Source organism: Miniopterus schreibersii (genome assembly GCF_964146895.1).
Source record: "Miniopterus schreibersii genome assembly, chromosome: 4".
NCBI classification, from domain to species: Eukaryota; Metazoa; Chordata; class Mammalia; order Chiroptera; family Miniopteridae; genus Miniopterus; species Miniopterus schreibersii.
Window position 1 is genome coordinate 101,185,946 of NC_138105.1, and position 19,649 is coordinate 101,205,594.

General features: G+C 57.7%; 1 protein-coding gene across 6 annotated transcripts in view; it reads left to right on the forward strand.

Annotated features, from left to right (window-relative positions):
- Nucleotides 1-19,649, forward strand: part of MAD1L1 (mitotic arrest deficient 1 like 1) — a 222,584-nt gene that overhangs the window by 88,246 nt on the left and 114,689 nt on the right. For all 6 annotated transcript variants that reach the window (XM_081134495.1, XM_081134493.1, XM_081134496.1 and 3 more), the window contains one exon: nt 14,660-14,804. In XM_081134495.1, coding sequence (XP_080990621.1) covers nt 14,660-14,804 — 145 coding nt within the window. The remainder of the gene's footprint in view (nt 1-14,659; nt 14,805-19,649) is intronic.

The following is a 19,649-nucleotide window of genomic DNA, read 5'->3' on the forward strand; positions in this document are numbered from 1 at the left end:
GACGAGAGCATGTCCCACGTGGCCAGGGGGTGAACGGGGCAGGCCAGCCATGCTCTCTGCTGGGCAGGTCACAGCAACATGGGGTAGCATTGTAAAGGCCAGCTGACATTTGTTACCACCCTCCAGGACACAGGTTTTTCATTCTTAGAAGTGCCCGGCTGTGACATTCTTCTAAATCTCTGATTTCTGCCAAAAAGCTAGAATCCAGAAAGCTGCTTGTTCCTCTCGCCGGGTTTCAGGAGTAGACACCAATCAGGTGGGCTCACGTGGGCTTTGTCAGCTCGCTCTGTCCCCTCCAGTCTTTGCAGAAGGCAGTGGTGTCACCTCTCTAGACTGGGACAGCTATGGGTGACCGTCTCTGACCCCTCAGCCATTACATGGGGTATGCTTCACTCCTCCTCCCAGCCTGTCTATGGGTAGTTATTGAACACTCAGTCCCTGACTGCTCGGGGCTTTGTGTGGTGGAGGCGAAGTGCGGGACAGCCGTTCATCAAAGTGGAACCCACAGCCTACTGGAGCAGTGGGGAGAGCTCAGGAGGGCTGACCCCTGATGTGGCCCGTTAACTCCCTGCCACACCAGTCACATCGGTGCTTTTGGTGCTCACGCCAGCATTGGCTCTGTGGGATTCCTCACAGTGAGCAGGTGCTTATGTGGACCCTCAGGGGCTATCTCCCTACAGAACCTGTGGCTCGTGCCCCTGCACTGTCAGGTAGCAGGAGGTGGTGGTGGAGGCAGGGAGGGGACCTCTCTGAACTGTGTTTGCAGAGCCTTCTAGTTCAGGCTCCTGGGGCTTAGATGTTCCCGGCCTCCCCTGTTCTCTCCCACCCAGTGTCTGCCTGGCTTTTGGGTGGTGGTTGTTAGCACAGTGAAGATGGGTAGCTGTCTCTCCTGCAAATCTAAAATGAGATTTCATATTTTAAATAGAAAGAAAAGAGGCTTGAACGTTTGCAGCTGGGAGATAGGAGAGATTAGAAACGTTACTTATCTCTGGAGCACAAAAGAAGGCAAGAGGGAGAGGCCTGAGCTGCCTGCCGCTGAATGCTGATGAGCACTGAGGAGGCAGCTCGAGGCGGCGCCGTCTAGGAGCTGCAGGAGCGCGGACAGCTCCCGTGGCCGCTGTCGGCTGTGAAGGGAGGTGCGGAGGCAGGCGTCTCAGTTGAGGGTGAAAGTGTGACGGCTCCTTGGTTCCTGGAGGCCCCTCCTCAAGCCTCCAGGCCCTCAGCAGCCCAATCTGCACCCTTCCTCAGCCCCTGTAGGCTGCCCACTTTCCCTGAAAACTCCCATTTCCTTCTGCTCCCCGGAAGTCCTGTGCCCACCTGCTTGCTTTAGGGACTCCAGCTCCACCGAGTCCAGTACAGATGGCACCTTGCCTGATCCTGTGTTGGGCCTGCTGGGGTCGGCCACTGGGATGGCACCAGATCCTGGGCCGAGGCAATGGGTGCACAGGCAATGACCTCCTCAGGGGCAACACACTTGACCTGTTCTATCTTGTGTCTCCCTTTCCTCTCACGTGGCAGCCAGCCGCCTGTTCTCTGCCCCGGGGAGCTGCTTGGTGAGATTCTGCCTGGTACAGTAGCAGGGCCTCGGGTCACCTGAGCGTGATGGCTGGCATGGCCATCCTCTGTCCCAGGGCCTGGAGCTTGCCTGAAGGCACTGAACAGCCTGTGCCTGTGAGGGGTTCTCTTCAGGGTGGCTCATGCGCCCAACCTGGCCACCGGCAGGACGTGCCCTGACGCGCGGGCCTGGCCTCTCGCTGTGTGTAGGTCTGTTTGCTGCACCGGCCCGTCCGTGGCCCAGGAAGTAGAGCAGTGACTTGTGGTGCCCTACCGTGGTCTGCCTCCCTCTCTGCAGCCTGTCGCTCACGGGTCTCTTCCCTGTGCTCAGCCTCATTTGTCACGGGAGTGGGAGGCTCTGAACCCCGATCCTCACTGGATTTCCTAACTGGCATGGCCACACCGCGGGGCTTCCTACAAAGGCCGTGTCAGACATGTCAGATGTCTGCCCCAACCCAGGGAGCTCCTTCTGAGGTCTTCTCAGTCGATGTGCTTTCAGGGTCTTCAGATGGCGGGGCCACGGGGGGAGAGGCCCAGCGTGCAGGCCAGCCGTCCCACTGTGCGCCTCACTCGGAGTATCACGTCTGCTCGCTTCTGTCACACCTTCATCCAAAGGCCATGGGCGCCGAGCGTGGCCTCTGTTGGCTTAGGGTGCCTGTCAGCAGACGGAGAGGTCAGAGGCCATCCGCTAGCCTGTGCTGTAGAGGCGAGGACACGGGCAGTGGCTATAGGACAGGGCGGGAGCCCCAGCCAGGCCCCTGCCTGCCTGCCCGCCCCTCCAGTCCTTCCCCTGGGACCTTGCAGAGCCATTGTTCGTCTGATGGGGACAGAGTGAGCCACACATTACAGGCAGCTATGATGGGAGGAAGTCGAGGTGCAGGAAGGATGTTTGGGGCTGGATTTAACAGGGCAGTTGGCAGTCATTTTGGGGAGGCGTCTCCAGGAGGAAACCTGAAGGGAATGTGGGAGAGACCAGTGGTGGAGAGAAGAGTTGTCTAAGTGACTGGCAGGGGAGAGAAGGGGTGTCTACATGACCAAAGGGAGAGGTCTGGTGAGGGCTCCCGGCAGGTCTCTGCCCTCTGGCTCCGCGGGAGGGAGCAGTCCCTTGGTGACTTTGCCCTGCTCACTGACCTCTTCTCCTTGGTGACTAGGCCTCAGCCGGTCCAGCGATCTGGCTCCGGCTCCCCTTGCCTGGGAGCGGGGCGGCCAGAGGCGGCAGCATGGGGCCAGCGGGTGGTCCAGCCACCCAGGCCCAGCCCGGTCACCGTGCAGCGGAAGTTGGGATGCAGTTGGGATGTTCTTTCTGCAAACCGCTTCCTAAGCACTTCACGTTATTATCATTTAAATGGGCTTTCTCTGCCGGTGATGAAGTGGTGAAGTTGGAGCCGACTCCCTGCGTGTGCAGTTGCGTTGCTTTGGGATGCTAATCTCATAGCCAGATGGCCACTTTGAAATCCACGTCCATGAAGAATTTGTGTGCAGGGAAGCACTTTCCTTTGTCACCAGCCTGTTTCCTCCTATTGCTGCTGCTGTGCGCCTCTGGATTGCTGAGCGGGCGCCTCCTGAAAGGCAGTGGGGATGTGTGCACAGGAGGAGCCCTGGGGAGGAGGGGACTCACTGAGACGGCCCGTGTGAGGGGACACCGCAGGCCAGGTGGCAGTGTTGCCCCAGAGGCCTGGGAGCCCTGCCCTCCACTCCACTGCCGGCTAGACCTGGCTCTCTGCCCTGGGGGCTGCGTCTCGGGGGTGCCCAGGCACGGGAGCCCGTCATGTGCTGCTGCTCTGGGTCTTTTCCTCCCCTCTGCCACTAAGGTGGATCCCCTTTCTGTGTCAGGTGTTTCTAGTACCTCAAAGCGTAGCCCTGGCACCAGCGTGGGAGGGTCTTGCAGTGGCCGCCCGCATGCCGGTCAGGAGGACTCGTCCTTGGTGCCCACAGGTGTGGCTCAGAGCCACCTGGTGGGAGTGCAGGGCTGCAGTGGGTGCTCCTCCCTGACGGGTGAGGAGCTCTCGGGGTGGGGCCGACCCGTTCGCAGGGAGGGCTTAGGCACAGAGACACCTGCAGAGCGCTCTGCTGAAGAGCAGCCCCACATTCTCCCCTGGCGGGCATTCTGCAGGGTGGAGCCTAAGGCCACAGAGCACGTCTTGTTTAGAAGGTTCAAAATCACAGGACGTTTGTTCCACCACAGTGAAAGGAAGTTAGCGAGCAGCATCAGAAGGAAGTTTGGAAAATTCTCACAAAGGCGGAAATTAAACAACATACTTCTTAATAGCCAACCAAGTCAAAAAATAAACCAAAGTGTCCAAAGCAGGCAGATCCATAGACACCTAAGCAGATTAGTGGGGCAGGGCTGGCGGAGAGGCCGGCAGTGATTGCTGATGGGGGCAGGGTTTCTTTCTGGAGTGATGAGAATCTTGAGTTAGTGTTGATGTTTGGACAGCATTGCGAATATACTAAAATCCACTGAATCATTCATACTGAAATGGTTAAAATGGCAAATTTATTTTACGTAAATTTTATCTCAATAAAAAGAAAAGAGTTGGTTACTCAGCAAATGATTTGTAATGCCAGGTAGTGAGTGCCTGGGAACCAGGTGGGGCTCGTAGAGAAGCTGCCCCACAGCCATCTCATCGCCTTCTATGGCCCAGGCAGGTCATTGGGCCGTTGGGGGATGGGGTGGATGCTCGGAGGGTGCTCCAGGTGTGAGCTCGGTGCTGGGTGAGGACGCAGCGCCCTGGGACGTGGGGGCACAGTCTGCACGCAGCACCAGACGCGCCTCAGGAGGACACCACCACCACGCAGGCTCCCGGGTGCAAGGCTGCAGTGCCAGCGGGGACATCGCCGTGGATGTTCTCAGTCCTCACTTCTGAATTTCCCAGGTGTGTGGTTTGCCGTAAGGGGTCATTGCAGGGAAAACATTTCAGTCACAAGCTCTGGGCTGTGATATGTGGGGCCATGTTCAAGGTGAACTCTGGCCACACAGGGAGCAAACACAGGGCTGATCCTGTCTGGCTGTCATCTCCATTTTGGTGGCCGGTCTCCCTGTTTGGGCGCTCGCTGGAGCCATCGTGTCTGTGGGCAGAGCGAGGCTGCGCCTTTGAGCATGTGTTTGCGGACCTGAGATCCTGAGGCCTGCCCCCTCGGCCCCAGCGGGGAAGACATCTCTCTCCAGACCTGGACTCGGCTATGGTGAGGCAGGGAGTGCTCGGGACCCACTGTGGGCCTGGGCTGTCAGCACTGAGTCCCATGGGCAAGTGTCCAGGTAGCATTGTGCTGGGGACACCAGCCTGCTAGGAGGCCATGAGGAGGACAGGCTCAGCGCCGCTGTGTCTAGAGTCAGATGGCACAGTGGAGTGGAGATTTGGTGAGAGTGTGCGAGGTGCAGGAGAGGCCCTGGTGGCTCACGCTCACACCCACCCCCCGTGTTCCGGGACGTGTATCTTCTCTGCCTGTGGGCCCTGGAAGGCACACACCGCTGTCTCCTGTGCCTGGGTGGTGCCCGGCACACAGGAAGCCTCAGTGTGCCTCAGAGACTGGCTGTATGGTCCTGACTGGAGGGGTAGGACTGACGCCTGAGCATGAACTCTGCTGTGCCCGTGACTTCCTCTCCTGAGCCTGGTGGCCCATCTCCCACGGACCCTGTGGGACTTAGCTTGGTCAGGAAGGCAGTTAGGTAGATCACACTTGTCATGGTGATGGTGGTGTTTGCTGGGCGATGCTGAGCAGTAAATGGCGACACTGTTGAGGGTCTCTGGTCCAGCAGTTACGTGGCCCGTGCTCCCTTGGGTTCCGAGCACAGGTCCTCTCCTTGGCCAATATGCCCCAGCCCTGGCCCCACGTTTATTCAGGATCTGAGCCCAGGGTCACCTAGGGCCTGGCCAGGGGAAGCTGAGGCGCAGCTACTCGAAGTCGTGAGGTAAATCTCGAGTGGCTTCTCTCAGAAGCGGTGACTGTGCCCCTGATGGAGGTGAGCAGTAGCCGTCAGGTCCGCGACAATGGCTCCCGCACAATGTGTAGGAAGCGCCTTTCTCGGGGCTTGCTCGCTCACCAGCTGCATTTCCTGTCTCTAATCTGCTCCCCGCAGATGGCCCGGCTCAGGCATCAGAGCGCAGCGGCCCCACGCCCCCGAGCGCAGCCCTCTCCGCTGGCTGTTTGTGTGGCTGGGCACGTTGTGGGCGGTGTGCCCAAGATAGATACCACGCATGGAGGCTCCCGCCCCCCAGTCACTGCACCCAGCTTGCATGGGGACCTGAGTCAGGACCGGACGGTCAGGAGCTCCTTCTTACCTGGCATTGGGTCACATGACATGCCTGGCAAGGTGGGGGTTGGCTCCATGGCGGGCCAGGCTCCTTTCCTCCTTCAGGGGTTTCAGAAAATTAAATTAAATTGTACTTGTAACCATGCCAGACTCTTTTTAGACACTGTAAACTTTTTCTCTGACTTGGATTAACTGGTCTTCCAAATGTTGTTGAATGTCCACACTGCTCCGTCCTCCCCTCTGACCCCAGCCCAGCACCGGTCCTTCCCAACACCCCCAGGATGGCCCTCAGTGTCCCTGGGCAGAGGAGAGTCCGTGTGGAAGGAGTCAGGAGCTGGCCATTGCCGACCCTCCCCTGCACTCCTGGGTCCGGGCCCCTCGCCCAGGAGGCCCCGTGTTGTCAGTGCCTGGCTAGCCCGACCTGCAGGGGGCTCCTCTCTCCAGCCCCGTAACCCTTGGTCACGTTGCTGGGCTGGGTTTCTCCCCATGGAGCCCTCACTGTTTTCTGAGGGCTTTTCTCGGACTGTGCATGCGTGCTCCCTGCCGTAACTCGCTGCCTGAGCCCAGAGCCGACTGCTCAGCATGGCCCGCTCGCGTGTGCTGCTCCCCTTCAGACCTGGTGCCCGCTTCTGCCACTTGACCAGGCCTCGAGTGACACCCCTTCCCGGGAATCCCCCCTGCCCAAGCGCACAAGCCTTTCTCGAGACCACAGCCTTTCCCGTCTGACGCTTCTTTGCTCCTGGGCCACAGCCCTGCCTCGTCACTATGTTAGCTGCCGATCCCTCGGGGCAGAGATTTCCTCCTCCCACTTTCTTGTCACCTGGGACCCCTGGAAGCCAGTCCATAAAAAGGTACCATGTCGACACCTAAAAGGTGACCAACAGAAATTACTTGGCAAACTGGGAAAGGACGTGTGCAGCATGTCAGGGATCATTTGTTTCTCTGAGGAGCCCTGAGAAGTAAATGCATTTCCTTGGTTCACGGTCCTGTGCTGGTCAGTGCTGGAGGTCAGACAGGTGCCCAGGGTGCCCCAGATTCCGCTGCCCTTTGATGCTCCTGCCTCTTCAGCCGTGGCTACAGGGAACACGATCCAGACCTGGTCTTGTTATGTTGGGGTCTCCTCACAGCTGCTCCCCAAGCTGGCCTCCACCACCCAGGTCCACCTGGGAACCTTTTGTCCCCTGGTGCCTGGTGTTACCTGCAGAGGTGTGGTCAGAGCCTGAGGCCTCCCTGGTGCGCCCAGGCAGCCCTCTGAGCATGGGTTTCCTAGCACGTCCTGTTGTGTCAGCAGAGAGCACTCAGCAGCTCCACAGGCACTAACCCTGCCTTTTAAAGGTCAGGTCTGTCTGAGTCAGTTCTTGAAGTTCAAGAGGAAATAAACTGCTCAGAGCTGGCATTTCTCAAGTCAAGTGTCAACCCTGCGAGCCCTGGCCGGGTGAGGAGGCAGTGGGGTTAGTGAGTGAGCCACTGTGCCGACACAGTGACGGGGAGCGGGCGCCTCCCTTACCCCCGCTCTCCCCAAGGACTAGTGGAAGAGGAACCAATAATCGTTCACTCTCCTCCTCCATGGGGAAAGGCTGCAGAGAGGCTTGCTGGTGGAGTGGCAGCATTAGAGAGCTTGTCGGCCTTTGTTACCCAGGGCGTCACGTGCGTGGACAGAGTGCTCCTCCCGGGGCAGGGGCTCGCCCCGTGGGGGGACAGCGATACTCCGGGAGAGGGCGACATCAGCGTCCCGCACGCAGGTGCCACACCTACCCAGGTACTGGCTTCCTGTACTTTGGGCTGAAGACAGCAAAATCGATGGGAAGATGAACAGGCAGAATGGGCCTGATTAATCAGGCGGCGCCGAGGCAGCCGGAGGGACGGACACAAGCGCTGGGGTCGGCTGAGGCGCTGCGTGCACTTGCCCCGGTGTCAGGCTCTGCCATCGACTGTGTGGTGCCGGCACCTCAGCGTCAGAGTTGCTAATTGGGCTCCTGGGTGGCTGCACCCACACCTACCCACTTGTCACCCACACCTCCTGTCACAGGACTGCTTTGGGTGTTTGAAGCTTGTTTATTTCTCCGCATCCCAACCCCATCCATCCTGGGCCTCTTTCTACCCTCAAGTTCCCCTTCCTTTCCTCTGAATGGACCGTGTCCACCTGCATGCTCCCGCCCTGCCGCCTGCCTGGGGGCTCTGCCTTAGAAAGAGAGGGAGACGGGGGCCTGGGCCTGGGCCTTGAAGGCAGGAGGGGGCATGTTTGTGAGGTAGCGCGTCTCTTGGTGTCGCGCGACCTGGTTGGAGGCTGCTGCCTGGAGGCTGTGACCTCTGAAGGCCATTCTCCCGAGCGTCAGTGGTCTCGACTGAGGAAGCAGACAGGAGTCAGAGTGGAGCTGAGCACAGCGGGACAGCACTCGGGCCTGCTGCTCCGTGAGCTCCTCCTCGGCATCCTTGTGCCTGCACAGCCGACTTCAGAACTGCCTGGGACAGGTCCACGGCTGCTGGTGCCACATGGGGTATGGAGGGTGTGCCCTCAGTCTCAGAGGCCTGGAGGTCTTACATGAGGCGTGGATGTGAGTGTGGGGTGCCGCGTGAGAGGGGACAGTGAGACAGGAGGGTGAGCATCTTTGGTGAGGAACCAGCATTCCTAGTGCCTTGTGTCCAGCCAGGCTGGCAGGAGCTTCTGCACTGTTAGCTCCCCAGGGGGCAGTTGGTCAGGTGGGAGCCCATCTCTGCAGGCTGGGCAGCTGTGGGAGAGGGCAGTGCCAGGCAGCTTGTCTTTCTCGGGCCAGACAGTAAGTGGTTTTGCCTTTTTGGGCCACATGATCTCTGTTACAGGAAAGCAGCCACAGATGTCACATGAATGAGTAGGTGAGCTGTGTTCCAGAACTTTATTTACAGAGACAGGCGGTGGACTGCTGGCTGGTACCTCCCAGAGGAGGAGCGAGGCACCACCCATTCACTCCTGCCTGGCCCTCCAGCCTGTTGGCTGTGGCTCTCTGGGTTTTTGTTTTCTGAGCGATGACCGGGGCAGTGTGCACAGGCCCTCATCCTTGGGTGCTGTGAGGTGTGAATGAGATGATGCTCGTGAAAGCCCATGGCCTCACCCCGGGAGCAGCACTGCCACGTCCATGTCACACCGTGTGCCTTTCTGTGTCGCCCGAGCATAGGGTTGCCTTCAGTAACTGTCTGCCCTGTTTCCCTGGACATTGCTGCCTCCTGAGAGCCTCGGCCTGGGTACGGGGCAGTTGCTCTGTGGGACTTGCCCTCTGGTCTCTACCATGTCCTTACCGCCTGGGCCTCAGAGGCCCGGGGCGGGAGCTTTTCTGCTGCTTGCCTGGCACCCCAGAGCCAGCCTCGCTTGGGTCCCCAGCCGTGATTGGGAGGCACCCGACCCGTATGATGACAGGTTGGGAACTGAGCAGCTAAATTGGATTATTCATTATGGTTGGGACTGAGTTGAAATTGCAGAGGACAGTTTTCCTTCTCACATTTCAAGGTCGGAGGAGTGTTTGCTGGTGGCCTCTGTTTATCTGGGAATGCAAATTGAATTTGGTGATTTGAATAGATGAGTGTATAGAACGGAGCTCATCAGAGGCGGGGCTGGGAGAAGTGGCCAGAGGCCCGACCTCAGCCTCGCTGCTGCTCCCTGGGCCCTTCCTGTGATTGGTAATTATTTCAGCCTCTGCTTTGTGGATTCTCTGCTTTTGTTTCCACTGTTTGGATGTTAATTTTTTCAGAGAAATGTGTAATGACACTTGGAGGCATTTAAGATTGGGGTCAGATGGCATAAATAAAGACAGCTGCATGCCACGTGGGCCCAGGCGTCATCTGCTCCTCTCCAGGGCAGCCTGAGTGGGACCCGGAGAACAGGGCCCCCCTCCTTCTCCTCCACACAGGCCAAAGCAGCCTTGCAGCCAGACGGCAGAGCCCTTGGGCCTGCTGCTGCACCCGAGGCCTGTCTCGGCCATGCTCGTTAAGGCCGGCCTCGCAGGGGGAGGGCTCCCTCGGATAGATGGGCTTTGGGTCTGAACTGGAACCTGTGTTGCCACCTCCCCGTCTCCTGACCCCGAAAGGCGTGTTCCTCCGTCAGGGAAATAGGGACCTGGTGGTGGCAGTACCCTTCCCCTTGGTTCCCGTGGGCCTTCAACCAGGTGTGTGCCGTGTCCTGTGCAGCACAGAGCCGTCTTGGTGGGAGAGGCCATGTTCCTTGGAGCCCAAGGAATGAAGATGCTTTAGGGGTTTTGCATAAGTGTGAATAAAATTTTAATATTTTCAGTTTCATATGGAAGCGTAATTACTGAGAATCAGGGTGCACGTGCAGTCGTATTGATGTCAACTCGTCAGAGACCCTGGTTAGTCCTTGAAGGGCACTTATTAGAAGCGGTCTCCCTTTGTGGCCCCGTGCCTGCGTGAATGTCCTGTCCAGCGTCACCAATCAGAAGGTCTGCTTGACTCGGTCGCTCTTGTTCTGCATCTGGGCGTGTTTACTCCTCTATGCTCACGTGCGGGCAAGATAAGGCTTGGTGTTCAGCACATGCCAGGCTCCACAGAGGACGGCTGTCCTTCCTCGGCGGGTCCTGCCTAGAGGCGACGGCCAGGCCTTTGGTCCTTCAGCACCATGGCTCCCACTGAGCATCGGGACTTGCCGGGGGCAGGCTGGAGCTGGGAGAAGGCAGAGCCGGGGAAGGTGGGCTCAGTGGTGTCTTGAAGAAGGTCATTAAAATACCCCCTGCTGCTGCGGGGTGTGTTGTGCACTCATTGTTCCTGGAAATGGGTGTTCTGGGCTGAAGTTTTCTGAAGAAGGTTACGTCAAAGCAGCTGCAGTGGCCGTCACAGCACGAAGCTGAGACGTGCGTCCTGCGGCAGATGCCCCTCAGAGAGGCTTCCATCGATGAACATGCCGGCTTCTCCTCCAAGAACTAACAACTTCATTTTGAACTCCAAAGGTTCACAGAAATGCCAGTGACCTCAGAGGTCACGTAAGTATGCAACTGGAGTTTAATTTTTTATGAATTTTCTCTTTACTTCACAAGGAAGGCTGAGCTTGAACAGACAGAATGTCCCAACCGAGGCATCGGCATCAGGTGTGGGTGGTGGACCCCCTACTGCGAGAGCTCCTGCGAGGCTGGGTGGCCAGGTCCCGCTCCTGCTCGCCTGCCCGTATGTGAGGCGGGCGCATCTGTTGGCAGGTGGTTTGGAAAACGCATCTGGGGCACCTTGGACTGGATTCCTGGAAACTTTGCTCTTGGAGAGGCCAGCCTCTGCGTGTGTACCATCTTGTCCCTTCTCTGTAGCATCATCACGAGCAACGCCCCCGCCCCTGGCCACATGCTGGACCCTGCTTCCCATAGAGTTTACATACAAAAATGAAACCCCTCCTGACTTTCAGTCCTTCCCAACTGCCCCTGGTTTCTCTGCTTTCCTCTTAGCTCAGCCACGGCCGCAGGAGGTTGTCTGTGCTGTGCCCCCGTTCTTCTCCTGGTCTCTTGCTCCCTCTCTCCCACGGGGCCCTTCTCCGCTTGCACTTCACCCCTGCTCCTTTGCCCTGCCCCTCGCCCCTCCTGGTGGACCCGGCTCTGAGGGCCACTGGGTCCCACAGTGCTGCCCCTTGTGCTGGGTCCCCCCTGGTTTCTCCCAGCGGACAGCCCTCCTTGACCATCCCTCGCCCAGGGAGCCCCTCCCCTGCTCTCTTCCTCCCAAACCTCCTCCCACAGGGATCAGTGTGCACTTTGTTCCCTGTGCAGTCACCCTCCTCCCCAGCTCTGCTCCCTGTGTGCATCTGCATTGGGGTGCTGCGAGGCCACAGGCTGGGGGGAAGAGGGAGGAAGCGCTTCCTTCCCTGGGAGTGGCACTAGTGGCACCTGTCACTCCTGCAGCAGTGAGCTCAGGGCACCGCTGGCAGGCCCCCGCGACCTCTGCCCAGGCCCCTGGTCCTGAATTCAGTGGCCCCACCTCTGGGTGCCCACCGCCCAGAGTCTTTGCTCATCCCCAGGTTGCCGCCTCCTTGATGTCTCGGTTCCCACTTCGTTCTCTTTTCACGTAACACGTGTCCTACTAGCAGGAGAGTCCTGTGAGGTCAAGCTCATGGACTGTTGGGTCCCTGCCTGGGCCACAAGGCCTGGAGCTGTGGCTGCTGGGGCCCGTGAATGGGTGAGGGGGCCTCGATTGCTGGCGGTCTCGGCAGGCTCTGCACAGTGTTCAGTAGCACCACTGCCTGTGAGGTGCCGAGGTTGGATATGTACGTCTGGTTTCATCTTGTAAAACATTGACTAGTGATGAAACAGCAGCCTCATGGCAGACCTCAGGAATGTGGGCAATATAGGGGCTGCTTCTTGGGGTCTCCAGGGTCCTGTGTCCTCTGGGTTTATTCCTTCCCACCCTGATTTCATGAAAAGCACTTCACCCCTGGGAAAGGCGGGTTTCTGCACTCACCAGGCACAGTGGCTTTGCCCAGCTCCACAGCCCTGGAAGCCCCGTCTCCTTCCTGCTGCGTCTCTGGACTATGATTGGGACTTTTTCCTGCAGTGGGTGTGTTTGTGTCATAACATCTCAGCACAGGGCTGGGCCTCGGGTCAGGCACCTCAGTGCTTGGCTCCCCCACCCTGAGGGGCTAAGGCCCACCAGTGTTTTTGGGAATGTACAGAGAGCTGGCAGACGAGGGTACAGGTGTCCTGTGCCAAGCTTGGCCCTGGGCACCAGGAGTTTTGTCTCTCCGACTTCCTATCGGTAAACACAGTTACCCTGTGGCCATGCATGTACGTGCACCTGCTCTTGGTGGGGAGGTCTCCAGTTTGACCCCCACATCGATATGAGGGCAACCTGTTCCCCAAACTATGGGGCTTTGTCAGTCTCCTCAAGGTTGTCCCCAATATCCTTGTGCTCAGAGCAGTCCTCACCCCGAGCCTGGCCAGGCGTGGTTCTGTGCCTGTCGTCTGAAAGAGCACCGGGCACCTCCTCGTTTTGCATGCACAAGAAAGGGAATGGTGCTTTCATCTCATTGCCCACCGTGGAGCAGGGATGTAAAGCGCTCTGAACTCCCCTGAACCCAGTGATTCCAGGGTCAGGTTCGCAGCCCCTGGTACTCATTTGGCCTGAGAGTGGTTTTGAGTTGAACTAGAGCTCAACATGTCTGTTTCAAATGAGTGTCCGTACTTGCTCCCTGTTTCATGTTTGGCTACGAAGCACTGAGAGGTGGTAGGTGTGGTTGGCCAGCTGTGCAGTTGGATTACATGTTAATGTGAGGTTTTCCGAGATGGCTAAATTGAACGAAACCTCAGGCCCTGAGGTGGGACATCAGCTCTGTCCCCGTAGGAGACCTGTGCTCTGGGCCTGGGCCAGGCTGGGGTGGCCCAGACTGGGCTCTCCATCCAGTCGCTGCTGAAGTCCTGTACATGTGTGATTCACATTTACTTTCAAATTATACTTACTTAGCTGTTTAAAGAATTGTACTAAATTATAATAAAAACCCCTCACACTCAGATGTGACATAGAACAGTCAGCACAGGGAGAGAGACCACTGCCAGAGAAAGCATTACCTGCATCCCTGTGAATTAAGGCCCTCTCAAAATTGTGTCATCAGAGCATAACAAAAGTCATCGAGTGCCAAGTGTGACATGAGGCTACAGGCGCCATCGATAGCCCTCATCTCACATTCTCATGTTTTCAAAGCCACGTCGCTGTTCTCATGGACCGTCGCCTCCAGTAAACACTGCAGATGTCTCCTTATAACTGCTCTTAATAATATTATTTGACCCTGGCTGGTGTGGCTCAGGGAATAGAGCATTGGCCTGCACACCAAAGGGTTGTGGGTTCAATTCCTGGCCCCTGGTCGGTCAGGGCGTGCAGGAGGCAACCAACCAGTTTGTCTCTCTCACCTTGATGTCTCTCTCCCCGCTCCTTTCCCTCTCTTGCATTCTCTCTAAAAATCAATGGAAAAAAATATCCTATGAAGATTAACAACAACAAAAAAACACTATTTGTTTCATTTTTCTGAGATTTTTAAAGACTTCCTATGGCAAGAAGTTTCCTCTACTTGAAGAAATAGCTTGAATACTGTGTTTTCTACTCACACTCACACATGCCCCGCCCAGGTTCCCTGCCCGGTCAGCCCTGCCCAGCCCATTGCTCTCCCAGGTCCTTGTCCTTGACTCTCCCTCTGAAGTTCGTGTAGGCAGAGCCTGGAACAGAGGCCACCGGGGCGGGGCCATGGGGGGGGGGGGAGCTGTGACAAACTGGCCATTTTGGGAGAGAGTCTGAAACAGACTCTGAAGGCACTTCACCTCCAAGAGGTCGGAGGTCAGCTGTGGGTGGGCAGGAGCTCGAGAGGCTCTAGTGTCCATCCTTATGTGAGGTCTGACAGGATGGCCTGGCTGTGACTGTAGAGGACAGGATGCTTAAGAGCAGAGGTGACAGGAAGGTCAGCAGCTCAGGGTCGGTGGGAGCGGCCTCATGGAGCCTGGCCTAGAGGAGCCTGCAGGGCCCCACATTGGTCTGGGCTCTGGCTGGGGTTGGGGTTCGACTCCCCTGCAGCGCAGTGAGCTGCACACCTGGCCGGCTGACTCAGGGAAGTGCCTGCTGGGTAATTGAGCTCATTCATGCCACAATTTTCCCCATTGTGTGTGGAGCTGCGCCCCTCCCGCGCCTGCAGCTCTGGGATCGCCCTGGGGGTCTGCTTGAAACTCCGAGACTCCTGAAAAGCTCTGAGTAGCTATTCAGAAGCGAGGAAATGACAGGGCGGGGCGGGCTGCACGTGCGGCTCTATTTTGGGACCTCAGTGAGGAGGGCTGGCGGTCCCAGCGGGCCTGCTGCTGGAGTGCTGTCCTGCCGGCCCAGCCTCACCCTCTGCCCTTTTTCTTGTCTGTGCAGTGCCCGGGAGCTGGACAAGGTCAGGCAGCAGCTCCAGGAAGAGGTGCGCCAGGTCAGCGCTCAGCTGCTGGAGGAGAGGAAGAAGCGTGAGACACACGAGGCCCTGGCCCGGAGGCTTCAGAAGCGGGTCCTGCTGCTGACCAAGGTACGAGCTGCAGGAGGGTTGGGCAGTGGTCAGGTGGCAGTCACACTGGTCAAACATGCTCCTGGTCAGCAGCGCCACCCCCAGCCCTGCCTCGGCCACTGCTCATGTTTTCCCTCCAGCTCCCACATCTGCCAGGATCTCCACCACACACTAAGCACACCCTCCTTATGTGACTTGTCCTTGCCCCTCACTCAGCTGTGCTCGAGCCGTGGCTCAGGCAGAGCATACTGGTGGCTCAGGCAGGCTGTGTTGTCCTGATCGTCAGGAGGCTCTGATAGGCAGCCAAGAGCTCTCCAACCTGGTGTCCCTGCGGGGCTGAGACTGGGCCTTTGGACAGCTCTGTGGACCCCAGTGTGTGGTCCTGGATCTTTTAGGGGCAGCCCTTTCTTCCTTCCTTCAGTGCTGGGGTTTGGAATGAGAATATCGCCTGTGTCCGGACATGCAGAGCAGACACATCCTAGTACCAGCCTGGCTGTGGGCTGGTCCTTTCACTGTTCTGTCCCTGAAGAGCTTCTGATGTCTGGCTCAATAGGCAGAGTTTGCTGGAGCGTGAATTCGGGTTTCTATGCGGGAAAGCTTATTAAAATGCTGCCTTGGACACTGAAATTTGAGAAAATGAGGAAGGAAAAAGCCCAAATCTGTCCCGAGATGCTCCTGAGGCAAGGGTGGTGTCCATCCGCTGGGCAGAGGCTCCTCCCTCTGCCCGAAGGACGTTGCTGAGTGCCATCCCCCCAAAAGCATGCTGACAGGTGGTGCCTGCTTGTCATCATTTCTGATGGAGACCTGGGCCCCTTGCCGCTGGGCCTCCTGACGATGGAGCTTTTAGAAAATGGACGACATTGTGGGGCCTCTCCGCCCCCTGCAGTGCCAGGTCGTCCTCAGAGGAGGCCTCGCTTGTGCCTCAACACCCCTTGACCTCCCTCGGCCTGTCCAGGGCCGCCTCCTCCACACGGCCCCAGGCGCCGCCTCTGAAGCATGGGCTTGGCAGGTGGCCTCACAGGACAGACACTTCAAAAATGTCCTCCTGTGCCTCCTGGCATGGAAGGGGCACAGTCCTTGGTGTGGTCAGCTGTGTTTAGTTACGTGGAGCCAGTTTAGGACCTCACTGCCTCCCCCCCCACTTTGTTGTGTGTCTGCCACACCCACTGGACTCTAGGTGCTGTGATGCAGGTGTCAGGGCCCTGGTACAGTTTACAGTCTAGTGGGGCAGGCGGGCCGGTGGGTAGGTGGCGGGCAGGAGAGACCAACACGCGTGCGCACATGTGTGCACACACACACACACACACATGCTAACCAGGACCAGGCACACAGTGCTCATTGCACAGCAGGAATTCTCTCAGGAGCTGGTGGTTAAGTGGAGACCTGCGGGTTCACTGTTTACAAAAGGAAGGTCGGGGAGAATTTGGCTGTGTTGGTAGAGAGCTGACTAGGGGGCGGGCAGGAAGGACTGACGGTGCTGCCGCAGTCTGCCCGGACACGCGGAAGCAGGAAAGGATGAGCTCTCCTGAAGTACAGGTGGGTAATAGGCACCGTGTCCTCACGGCTTTGTGCTGGCAAAGCCAGACGGTGGTCGCCTCCTTTCTGTTGGGCATGTGCAGCTGTGGAGACCGACCTGCTTAGCGTCAGGGCTGCACACTGTCTCCCGGGGGCCTGCCAGGTTTGCCCCGCCAGCAGGGTGAGTTCTGGGCCCTCGGTCTGGTGTGAGCCCCGCCAGTGGGGGCAGCGGTGTCTCCTTGTCGTTTGAGCTCCCAGTGCTTTGGGTGCCGGGCTCTTTCCCCTGGTGCCGGGACCTCTCTGAAGGCTGCTCTTTTCTTGTCCCTCCGGGTGGGACATCAGGGGGTTGTTCACCCTTCCCTCACGGACGGCAGGGCCCTGGGTGCGAGTCTTTTGTTGGAGATGCATACTGCAGACACCTGCGAGGCTGGGCCTGCTTTCTACGCTTGATCGTGTCTGTTGATGAAGAGAAGTTTTTGATGTTAACACAGCCCAGCTTGTTGACTTTGTTACCTTTACCTCGTCCTCTCCGAGCCCTGCTGAGCTGGTCTCTGCCAGCCACGGCACCGGGGCTGCTTCCTCGCGCCTGCGTCACTGCTCTGCCCTTTGCCTCTGGTCTAACATGCGCCTGGAGTGGGTTTGGGGATGAGGAAGGGGGCGTCCAGACGAGCTTTCCCTGTTGCACGGACGACCTGGCGCTGGTCATCGGAGGGCAGACCCTGCACAGCGCCCTTCCCTGCTGTGCTGTCCGGCTCTGCTCCGGGGCCTCTGCCTTTTTACCCCACCTCCGTCCTCGCTACTACAGCTCTGCGGCACTTTACGTCGGGTGGCGGGTCCTTCCAGGGTGTTGGCGTTCTGTCCTGTCCTCTGGCTGGCTTCGTTCTGTTGCATATCCTTACCCATTGCAGAGTCAGGTTGCCCGTTGAAGCAGAAACTGCTAGGACGCGGTTATGGCTGCAACGAGCTTGTGAACAGATGGGGGGAGAAACGCCACCTTCTAAACTGGAACATTGTACGTTCTTCCATTTTTAAGATCTTTGTTTTGCTGTTTTGGGGGATATATCTAATATTTCCTGTTCTCGATGCAATTTTGACGGCATTTTTAAAGACTGTTACCTGCTGTGTGTTTACTGCTGGTCTAGGGAACGGGGTCAGATGGCCTGCACCTGCTGGTCCCACTGAGTTCCGTTCCTGTCCACTGTCCCCACGCAGCCAAGCCGGCACCCGCTTACTGCCCGTGTCCTGCCTCCTTGCCAGCCTCGTTCCTTCTCTCCCTTCCCTGCCTTCTCCCTAGGACCTCGGTGGGAGTCCAGGACAGTGATGCTGGTGGCACCCTGTCTCCTGCCAACTTCGGGAGACATTGGCCATCAATACGAGCCTGCCGTGTGCTCTCAGAGTTTAGTGGACACTCGTGATTGGACTAATGAAATCCTCTTTTTTTTCTGCATTTTCCTCATGAATGCCTACCCCGTATGTTTGCATGTGGGCTATTTTTATTACTGTCCCTTCACAGTGCTTCTCACATTCTCTCTGGATGTGTGAAGGCCGACCTTGGATCAAGGGTCACCATGTCCACTGGAGTGGAGACAGGAGACCCGACTGTCCCACTTGCTCCGTCGTGGTTTTATCCCAGAGACTCAGCAGAGTGTCTCCTGGGCGCCAGGCTCTGTGCAGGTTCTGCGGGGACAGCAGGGAGCTGAAGGCACAGGCTCTGGGCTCAGGCTCTCCCTGTGCTGGGGCAGAGCAGGCCAGTGCGCGTGCGGGTTGTGAGGGAAGTGCTGCGTCATGGGCGTGTTTGGAGGAAACAAGGGAAACACGTGCACATCCCCGGGGCCTGAGTGTTGCTGAGTGTTCGTCCTTTTGTAAAAATAGCTGGATCCACAGGAAGCTGTGAACAGGGCAGAGAAGTCCTGCGTGTTTCTCACCCAGGTTCTCCCAGGGCACACATCAGGTGATGGCAGTGTGACATCACAGCCAGGAGGTATTGTTCCGTGCCTGTGGTCACAGGTGTAGACTCCTGGAAGCACCGCTCAACCGGGTGCGAACTAGTCACACCACAGAGACTTCTTGCTGCTGCCCCTGAGGCCACACTGGCCCCTGGTTCCCTAATATGTTCTCCATCCTGGTAATTTTGCATTCCAAGAATACTATACAAATGCAGTCATATAGTATATGACAAATTTATATGTTTTTAAATTAATAGACTTTATTATTTTTTTTAGGTTTACAAAAAATTAAACGGAAAATACTGAGTTCCATGTACCTCTTCCCTGACCCCAGGTGTCCGTAACTAACACCTTGTGTCATGCGGTAATGTTGCAGTTGACGAACCTGTGGCTATATTGTTTTCATGAGAGCCCAGAGTTTACCAGGGCTCACACTCTGTGTTGCCCAGCCTGGGTGGGCTTTGACAAATGCACATGTCATGTGCCCACCATTGTGGTTTCACTGCCCTGACACCCTTTGTGCCACAACTTTCCATCCCTCCCCCAACCCCTGGCGCCCACTAATCTTGTTATTTATCGATTTATATTTGTTTGTTTGTTTTGGAGACATTCTAGTGGCTTTATTAACTTGCTCTTTCTGGGGTGGCAGGACCTCGTAGCTGGAGAACTGGAAGGGAAAGCAGGAAGTGTGGCTTTAGTGTGGGTCCTTAGTGTGTGTCTTTGGGGACCCTCTTCCCATCCACCACAAGCAGGGAACACAATGTGGTGCCCATTTTTATTTAGGGAACCTAGCTGCTTCGTCTCTTCTGACCTGACGGTGAAATGAGACACCTGGGTGTTGTGAAGGACATGGGAAGGTATGACACTCTTGGGGAAGGAGATCATTTTCCACTGGACCTGCTGCCTGAGCGAGGTCTGGGCAGGAGACCAGCCATACTCTTCAGCCAGCGCTGGGACCACTGGCTCCTCAAGCAGAACAGGCTCCTCTGATTCACGCCAAGCACAGCTGGAGGGGCCAAGGGCTGCCAGCAGTCACCTCGGGCCATGTGCTTGGCAGGGGCAGTCAGCTTGTGCTGAGCCAGACACGGTAGCATTCCACCTGCAGGATAGGTGGGCGCGTGAGGCCACACTGAGCCTCATCAGTCTGCTGATGCCCACACCAGCCCCGCAGCCACCAGCTTCCAGAGCCTCTCGGGCTCCTTGTCGTCGGTGGCGTCGTGGCAGAGAGGCCCATCAGCATCCTTAGGGAAAGGGCCGTCTCCCCACTCAAAGGCTTAAGGCCACTGTGTCAGGTCCAGGTCCCGATACTCTACGAGGTCAGCCAGCGTCGTCCTGAGGGCAGACCCCACGTCCCTGGGTGGTGGGCAGTGCCCCACCCACTCCCCGAGACACTGCCCTGCCGCCC